We start from the raw sequence: 10,172 nt of genomic DNA on the forward strand, positions 1-10,172 counted from the left end.
TAGTTATTTACTGATACCGTGTATCCTAGTTACCTATGTTTGCTTGTTGATATTCAAAGATGTTATATTTGTATAAAAATGTCTTAAAATAGATCACAATAAATGAAATTTTTTTATTCCCAGAAAATCAATATTTTCAGAGCACATTGATTCAGAAAAGAATGTAACCCAGTTATTTTGCACTGGACACATTTACACAGTCTGAATACTGGCACGATTATGGGGTACAATAAAATTTCCCCAGATAAAATAGGTGTCCAGGAAACAGAAACACAAATTTCTGGTTTTATCAAATGCACGAAACACGCATAACACAGTGTAACATTACATAAACGATGTTTATATCTGAGTACACCTTGAAATACTACAACACTGTAAGGGTTCATTCAACACTGGGCATTTTCCAACATGTCTTCTCTATAAAAAAATTGCATTTAAAATATAAAGATTTCAAGAATTTCATCTAAGCTTTAATTGTCTGGGTTTTCTGTCACTTCATTCCTTTTCACCCCTTATTGATCCATAGTATAGGAAACCTTGATGTGTGAGCAGATACTAGGTTCCATTATGGGATCCTTTGTGCCCATAAATCATCTCCAAAGGCAAGATTTAGATGTTGGACCTCCATGGTTCCTAGTCTTGGACACAAAGCAGCATTGATAAAAACAATTCCACTATTCTTCTGCTATAAAATCAGTGGCGACTTTATTAACTGCACCTGCCTTGTATTTACGTCTGTTGGCCATTTTATTAGGTACGTCTACCATACAACTGCACTGACTGTAGCCTGCCAACTTCTATGCATAATTGTCAGAACCCCTGACCTCATATATAGGTAAAAAGTGATGACCATAGAATTACAACTAACCAGATACGGGTGATATATGGTGATATATGTTGGATGAACTCAGCATAGCAACAATCTTAGCTAGTGTATTCCTACTGTTGACTTTATTATTCACATCTAGCAACTTGATCCCCATTGTAGGTGTAGAGTTAGAGACAACAGCGATTTTCTATCATGCTTTCTTATGATTTAGTGCAGCACACAGTATCCCAGCTGTGCTGACAGTGGTGCATCACCCAAATAATATGTTTTGAGCGGTGGTCTTCTGTTGGTCCTTTTCTACTGGGGCTGCCAAATTGTAGATGAAAAGAACAGATGGGCCACATTCATTAACAATACACCAGTAAAGTGCATTTGAATGAATTGTGCATGCAGGTACAACACAGGCACACCTCAAGTGGCAACAGAGTGCATATACTGTGTATAGTATAAAGTTATAATTTTTTAGGTATAGGAATCAAATATAAGAGCATGTCCATAGCCAAGTTACACACTGTGCTTTTTAAGTCAAGATGCTTGTGGTAAAAACTGACCCATTTTCAAAATGATATTATAAATGAAAGTCAAGCATTTAATCTGCATCTACATGTGATGTTACGGTGCATTTATCCTTCCTCTGTCATTTGCCATTATTAATACCACTTTCTCCTTCAGCTTTATAAGAAACTACTAAAATCCCTAAATGCATCCTGAAACTAAGTATATAAACTGATGATTTATTCCATAGATGTACATAATGTATTTTTACTTTGTACCTATAAATATGAACATGGAAAAAAAGAGAATGTATTCCTAAGCATAAAAAATATAGGTTTACATTTTTTTTAATGTATCCACACACTACAAACTAGAGTAGTTACAGCTTCAAGACTGTATAAAGTAATTTAATGTCCATACATGAGTAGCAAAAAAAAAAAAGACAAATGAGGTAGGATGGTACTAAAGTGTAAAATGAAAAACATTGCAAATGGCATGACATTTGAATAAACATGGGTCCAGAGACATGAATGAATGTAATCCAAAACAGTACAGTTGAACATAGGTGCAAATGGACTGGTATATAATTTAACATGGAACCACTAAAATGAGAGAGCGGAATCTAAGTGCAACAGAGGAAGCTCCTGTTAACATAGACCCACTGAGTAGATAGGGTTTTGTGTGTGTGGCTTCTCATGGCCCATTGGTAGTCCATGATGAGCTTTTTGGTCTTCTAGGTGTTGAGGGCCAGGTGGTTGTCAGCACACCAGCCTGGCAGGTGCTGCCTCCACCACCATGGTGTCTGTGAATTGGTTTTGGAGTTGAACAGATATAGGTGAAAAGGCATAGAGAAGAGGGCTAAGCACACAGCCCTGTGTTCAGTATGAAGGTTGGGGAAGTGTGGTTGTCAAGCCTAATAGGCTACGGTCTGTTAGTAAGAAAGTCCAGGGCCCAATTACTACATGAGATGCCAACCTTGGATGGGTTGATGGTGTTGAAAACTGAACTGAAATCAGTGAATGGCATCTTAATGTAGAAGTTGCTATCATCCGGGTAAGTAAGGGCAGAGTGGAGTGCCATGGTGATGGCATCCTCTGCTGACCTGTTGTGGTGGTAGACAAACTGATAGGGATCTAGATCAGCTTCTCTTTTTCACTCGGAAAGAATGGGGGTGAGGATGGAAGTCATAGAGGATCATGAAGTGGGTGGGGACCACAGGTTGGTTTAGGGCCAGGTTGAAAATGAAGACCATAGCCAACAGCTCTGCACTGCTCTGACTATGATCACTTTGACAGCAGCTTTGCATACATTCACTCTCAAGGTGGAGCACATATCACTGAGGGAGAGTGTGAATGGCAAGTCAGCTTGTGAGAGGTCAGCTTTGATGGTAGATTGCACTTTTTCATAGTCACATTGTGAGCAGAAAACATTGAGCTCTTCAGAAAAGGAGGCATCAATGATTGAGGGGGAAGTATTGCTAGGTTTGAAATAATATGTCCTAGTACTGATATGTAATGCCACAGTAACATTTGCTGTAAAAACAGCACCATATCATCATGCTCCCACTGCCAAACTTCACTGTGCATATGGTGTTGTTAGGCTCATACACACAGCCTGACAAAAGTCAGAAGACATATGTGTAAAGGTAAAGTAGATATATGGATTGGACATAAATAAATAACAAAATCAAGTGTCTAAATACTATTTCCTCATAATATAAAATAATTGGATAACTTTATAAATAGTACACACTCTCTAGAATTACAGTCTGTTTAACAGGGTAAACTTTACCCTTTTTTAACTTGCTGTGCTCAAAAGGCTGAACTCACCCTAAGGATTAGAGATCAGTTTGACATTCCTGCCTTTGAAAAGTCACCATTATTTGTTTTAGAGATATGGTGCACTTGTTTTTTTCCCTAGAGGCAACAGCTCAACTCTGTCTCTCTCTTCACATCAGACCTTTAACATCCCCGTATACTAATAATAGCATTTTAAAGGTTATTTTGAGCATGTTTCTTTCTATGGTAACATGACAAAAAAAGACCCCATTGAATTCAATCAGGACTATTTGATGCAGTTTCCAAAGCAACGTATCTTAGTTGGCAGTGATTACAGAGATGAGTTTTGCTTACCACAACTGTGGAAATGAAAGTCCACAATAAGGGCTTATGAAACACTCCAGTGGCTCTCACGAGTGATTTGACAATGTTCTTTGCAAAACATGTCTTTTGGAAAAGAATTCAGTCATTGGTCAGTCACTGTTATGTGAAACGCAGGGAGACCATTAATGATGAAAAACAACATCAAGGCGGGAAGCAAAATGACTTTGATTTACTAACCGGGCACTGGTTTAACAGCTCGAGCCATACATCTTGAAATATTCATGTTGATACATCTGACTCTTCTGGTTAACTTTCATTAGTAGCAAAACTTTAGCAGATAGATGTTGATTAAAATGTAAACTAAAAGGGAAATTAAATTGCTCAGAATTACCCGTTTTATCCTAGTGATGAACGATGTCTAAAGACAAACCTGTTTGAAACACTTTAATATATACATATTCAATATACATTTGCTGAGAAGATTAAAAGTACTTTTGAAGTCATTATGAAAACAAAGCTACAGTTTATAGCCCTGGGACATTTTTTTTCCCTTTATCATTGTAAATTCTCTTTGTGGTGTCTGATTACAGCAGCATGATTCTACTTCACTGACAAAAGTGCACAGCATGATGCAATAAACTTATTTACAAATACACTACCTAGAGGCAGCATTTTGCTATTGAGTATACTTCTTAATTTTTTTTTTTCTTCTGGTTTATTTGACAGACAAATATATTAAAAACACTTATTTAACCCTAGACATTAATAACAAGTTATGTTTATGTAAATGTGCAAGCAGTACCATGTATAAAGTGTGATCATCATCCATATGCTCAATCAACATTTTACATGAGATATAAGGGTCACATATTCATACTCTGTAGTTGATACCGTGTATCCTCGTTACATATGCTTGCTTGTTGCTATTCAAATATGTTATATTTGTATAATAATATCTTAAGAAAATAGGTCACAGCAAATTACATTTTTTTCTTCTTCTCTGGAAAATCAATATTTTCAGAACACATTGATTCAGAAAAGAATGTAACCCAGTTATTTTGCCCTGGACATATTTACACAATCTGAATACTGGCACGTTTATGGGATAGAATAAAATTTCCCCTGACAAATTATGTGTCCAGGAAACAGAAACACAAAATACTGGTTTTATCAAATATGCAAAACACGCATAACACAGCGTTATATTAGAACTCATAATGTTTAGATTTGAGTCCATACTGCTGCACTGGAAGGGTTCATTCAACACTGGGCAATTTTCAACATGTCTTCCCCGTAAAAATTACGTGTAAAATCAAGTTTTCAAGAATTTCAAGAAATCTAAGAATTTCATCTAAGTTTTTCTGGGTTTTCTATCGTTCATTTCTTTCCGCCCCTTACCGGTCCATAGTATAGGAAACCTTACTATGGACCAGTACAGTAGTGGACCTTACAACCATTCTTGGATGCGTAGCTTATAAGTCAACATATTTATAATTAAATTTTATACCTTCTTATTAAGACATAAAAGTAACAGATACACAAACTACTTTACAAAAGAAGGTACGGTGCACTTTAATACACAAACATATACATGTTACATATTCATGACAATTATAAGCGTGCAGTGCATGAACAGATGAACAGGACTTTATACACACATCTCATCAGCGTGTTCTTGCACTTAAAAAAATATCTATACAAATGAATTTGATACTTTTGCGATACATCGATCGAGCCGCTCCAAAACGCTGTTCACAGACATTTCAGAAGGAAAAAGTTGCAGAAGGCTCCCCGTGGGCAGTCGCACATTTTACCGATTCTTGAGCCTTTGCGTATTGCGCACTGCTCGCCAACGTCGCACTGGAAAGGCAAAGCAAAGATCAACTGAATCATTCTAAAACGGTTAAAAACCCATTAGGCAGATGTTATAAATGCATTAATAAAACACCAAAACAAAGCTTACATATCTTTGCATTTTAACTGTTAATTGTAGTGGAATAAATGTATGGAACATCCCATTACCATAGGAACCTGTCCAAATTTCTTTTCCCAAGGCGGAATTCTTTTCATCTGAAGCTTTTCCAGAACTTCATGGAGAGCCCCAAGCTGGTAAAAAAAAAACATGTTTCAGGAACATTAACTCAATCATTGCAATCAGTAGTTCAATAAAAAAAAAATTGACCCATCTACAAGATGGTGCAAAAAAAAAAACTTTTCAACATGTGTTTTTCAATATGTTCAGATTCGTGCCGCTCACCAGCTGTTTTTCGCTGGTCAGATTGGGGTCTTTTGGATAGAAGTCTCGGATGGCTCTTGTGTCCAGGTCCACTTCGGTGTCCTCGTTCTCCGCTCGCGCACAACTCCGCAGCACTAACAGCAGCAGTAGCAGCAAAGCGCGCGCGGCGATGCTCGAGCTCTCCATGGTGCTGATCGAAAGGAGCTTCTGTTTTTTTGGCACGAAGGCGCGCGACGCTCAAATTGACACACTCAGGCTCGCGCCGGGCTTTTTATGCGCTCCGCTGTTTAACGGGAGTCGCCCCGCCTAGCGAGCTTATTTCTCCTTCGTACGTAAGCGAGAGATCTCTTTGCGCAATGAGCTGTCATCGAATGCGTTAATAATACCTCCAGATTGGTGTGTGCACCCCATTTCCTCCCCCAAACCTCCCCTCCCCTCAACTTTCCCAAGGGCATATTCGTCAGTGAGTTTTATGATAGTTATACATGAGCACAGACAGATTAGAGCATCTTATGTGTGTATCCACTTGGCATGTCTTTCACCTGGTTATGATTTTGAGGGAGGATGAGTGTATATCATTTATCAAGATAAACAATAGGTTATAGAGGGTGTGGTGATGGTGATGGAGGGCAGAGAAGACTACAAATTTATGTCGTTGACTGAAGACTATTGACAGACAACCCGAGACTTGGGGGACAGGGGAGTCGAAGAGTTCCGTCAACATTTTGTGAACCTGAAGCCTTTTATCACTTTGTGCTTGTGTATCATTTTGAAATCATAGCCTAATTTATATTTTTCCATCTCACTCACAGTTTTGGAAACAGTAAGACAGCTTGTGAAAAATGGTTCTGAAAATTCATGATTATACTTTCTGCTTTGCATCAGGACTTCTTAACCTTAGTGAAACAGCAAATTATAGCATGCCCTTTGTCACCGACAGGGTAAGACAGTTATCCTGTTGTTTTTTTCTCTCAGAATGCAAATGACAAAAAATGGCATGAAATTCATGACCCAGCTGTAGTGCTATTGTATACAGTAGTATCTACACTTTGTCTCCACAAAGTAATATTACAAAAGTAAAGGCATCTTCTTAGACAATAGCAAACATAATTGATTTATTTTATGGCAATGTAAAAGTGCCCAAATGCAATCCTTGTCTTCATTTAGCCATTACTCCATGATGTATTTGAAGCAGTGGTAAACTGTAACATTGTCTATGGCTTTACACTGTCTAAGTACTGGGACAATTTCTGATGATTTGCTCCAGACACTCAGACATCAGTATCTTTTATAGGGCTCAAATGCACTGTGCTATCAAGAATAATGAGCTAGTTTACATGACTATGATTACTATATGGTATATGTTAGATGTTTGGGATGTATGGGATGTAATATAAGTGAAGGGCCTGTTCTTGTTTTTCGTCAGTTGACACATCTCACCACAAGTTAATGCTATTTGGAAATGAAATAACATTTTAAGGACCTTCTTGGGAAATTGAAAATATTTTAATTTAAAATGGTATTTAAAATAGATTAAAAGTTATACCCACAAATATATAAACCCTCACACATTTAAATAAAAAAGGTACTAGGTCCTTTGCTCAAATTTGCAGAAATGGTGAATGCTACTGGGCACAAATCATCTGCAGGCATACAAGAGTCTGATTAAACTCGGCTTCAATATGATTTCCTCTATATGTGACGTCACAACTGGGTAAAGATATCAGCCTATTACAGTCTTTTTTTCCCCTCTCAAATAAATTCCTATTCAGATGTGAGCAAGGCTTATCACAGTCTAGACATTAAATACATTTAAATAACATTAAATAGTGGGGTGTCAGTTCCTGAGGCTGCAGATGCTTCCTAGTGTCTCTGTTCAAATCCTCTGAGGTAGTTATGGTGATGCTTTTTAAAATATGAGCACATTTGTATTCATATGGACGCCACACAGTAGTTATCTGTACTATAATTAATCTTTTCACAGTTGCTTTATTATTTTCTATGGTCTTACATGGCCATAGAGGAAATGACTTAATATATTATGGACTGCATTGATGTTACATGCTGAAGACAGAAAAGAAGAAGAGGCCTTTTCTTCTGTATTGTTAATATTGACATCTACCTATGTCTACTTACTGTGTGTATCCACAGTCCCTTAGGCTCCAGAAGAATCTTCCCTTTGGTAATGGTCCTTTAACCTGGGTCAATAGCCTGTGATCTACAGCTGCCTGAATTTATCCAGTCAACAACTGTGTGAAATGCAATGTATAATGCAATTCAGAAGCCAGAGAATACTGAGAAATCTAATCTGTTAACAATAAAACTGGAAAAAAAATAAGACAGCTCTCTTATATAATTGGTAAATATGTTCACGTACACTGATATGAGTAATATACATAATGACATGATCTGACATCCACAAGCAAATCCACATTTAAAGTAGCATTAAGCAGAATCTGCCACTGACACATCCGCCTAAAGCCCAGGCAACAGAGTGATCTCAGAGCAAATGCAGCGAACTGCCTCTTGCTATATATAGATCTGCGAAGAGTTTTAAGTTAAGGGGTTTAAAATCTTAAATCGTACATTTGTTCCCATGCCACGTTCAGTATTTCTTGGGCATGATTCAGTTCCATTTTTGTTCCCTTGGGATCCGCTTATGTCTGCAGCCGAGCGAAAACCACTGAGCATGCAGTCGTGTCTTGCCTTGCCTTGCCCACCTTAAATTCATCCGCACTCCCATATGAACCTGCCTGTCAACCTATTCATTAGAAACACTCATTAAACACTCAGTTAATCTAAGCTGATGAAGCCGAAAAGTACCCAAAATAATACTAATACAATTCATTTGTTGTCAACTTTATTCTCATTCCTAAATCGGTGTAATCAGAAGTCACATCCTTAGACTTGCATTAGCCCAAGAGACTTGCTCAAGCAGGTGTAATATGTTACAGATATTATTGCATCATTCATGGTTGCAGAAAAATAGTATCAAGCTTACTTTCAGCCTCCAACCGTGTGTAGGATATACAAGAAAAAAAGATTTCTTCATTATGCATTCAGCGTCATTATTATCCGTCATTAGCAGTAAGTTGCAATTATGCTCTGTGCAGAAGAGAAGGATCAATTTTTTTAATTTCGTTATCGATCAGAAGGCAATATCACAGGAGTTCTGGGCTTAATGAAGAGGTGGACAGAGTACCTATCAGACTTGTTGTGTTTAACATCTAATTACATTCTGGTAACCTTGTCAATAAAATCAAAGCCGACAAAGCTCCTTTGGGGTCTATATCAAAACACTGGAATACGAACACCTGGTTGTCAGAGAGCAAAAATAAAGGCATTAGGCAAGCAATAACAATTTAAAATTAATTTCAAGGCTGTAAAACATTGACGTCATGTGTAAAATTGAACAAAATTACAGATAGGAGGGCCTATGTGAAGTAATTATTTTGCTCCTAACAGGCAGATGGTTTTAATTACTGGTCATCTACAATCACTTTCAGCTATTAGTCCTGCTGTCCTTTTAAAGAGATTTTAGTTTATTGTATACTGCAACAATATATAGTGTAATCTCCTCATGATCAAATCCTTGAACAAATTCTGATGTTTACAAAGTGGATTGAGGGATTAAAGGTCAAGCAGCACATAGAACTATCCAGATAATCAATGACTCTCTTCCCGAGCAGGCTGTAAGAGCTAGACTTGTGTAAAAGGCTTGACATGTATCTTTGTGAGTACAAGCTTGGTGTACTAACCACAAGAGAGGTTATGCTCATCTTGGCGCAGTCTGGGGAAGAATACAGGGCAAATGCCTCTAATTTAAAGGCTATGTCACTGACAGCTTTCTCCAGCATCTGCCCAATTCCTCATCCTGACAGGCAGCTCACCCTTAGTAACAAGGCGCTTCTGAGAAATTACATCGCATCACTGCTGGAACAGTTGAGCTGCTACCATTCCTATGTTTGTTTTCGGTCATTGTTTTTTGTCTGGTTTTTTGCAACCCTCACTCACTTCTTATATGTTTACCTTTTTTTCCCTTCTAAACTGCTTTGCCAGATTAATTCTTGTTACTGGCTCTAAAAAAGGATCCTAAAGTATTTGAAAATCTGCCATGATTAAAGAAGTGAATAAGAAGCGATACCATTTATAAGATCAGAGAAATTCTTCAAAGCCCTCTTTTTAATGATCGCTGAGCCTTCTGGGCTATGTGACATGAGTCTCTCGAGAGCTGCAATGTAGCCTGTAGCGTCCAAAACACTTTATAGCTGGTGCTTAATATTTCCTGCACATGTATATGCACGTGAGGCCTAGAGAAAGAAAGTAATGGAAAGGAATCATCAATATGTCGCTCAACTTAAGGATTTATTTGCCAAGTTCCATGTGTGTGTGTTTGTGTCAAGAAGAGCAGGCCCTTTGAAGGCAAATTCCAGTTGAAGGCCTTATAATGTGTGGAGGATTTCAGATCCTCTAACCTTTTCCTTCTCCAGTCTTTCAATAAGCTCTTAAA

General features: G+C 37.7%; 1 protein-coding gene across 1 annotated transcript; it reads right to left on the reverse strand.

Moving 5' to 3' along the window:
• Positions 1-3,922: 3,922 nt before the first annotated feature.
• On the reverse strand, positions 3,923-5,930 carry cart2 (cocaine- and amphetamine-regulated transcript 2). Its single transcript, XM_058397538.1, has 3 exons — positions 5,684-5,930; positions 5,449-5,532; positions 3,923-5,286 (listed from the first exon to the last, which is right to left on the reverse strand). The coding sequence occupies exons 1-3, from the start codon at positions 5,846-5,848 to the stop codon at positions 5,179-5,181; spliced, it is 357 nt and encodes a 118-aa protein (XP_058253521.1). The 5' UTR covers positions 5,849-5,930; the 3' UTR covers positions 3,923-5,178.
• Between the last annotated feature and the right edge of the window lie 4,242 nt (positions 5,931-10,172).

This window comes from Hemibagrus wyckioides, linkage group LG08, assembly GCF_019097595.1.
Source record: "Hemibagrus wyckioides isolate EC202008001 linkage group LG08, SWU_Hwy_1.0, whole genome shotgun sequence".
In the NCBI taxonomy this organism is placed as follows: domain Eukaryota; kingdom Metazoa; phylum Chordata; class Actinopteri; order Siluriformes; family Bagridae; genus Hemibagrus; species Hemibagrus wyckioides.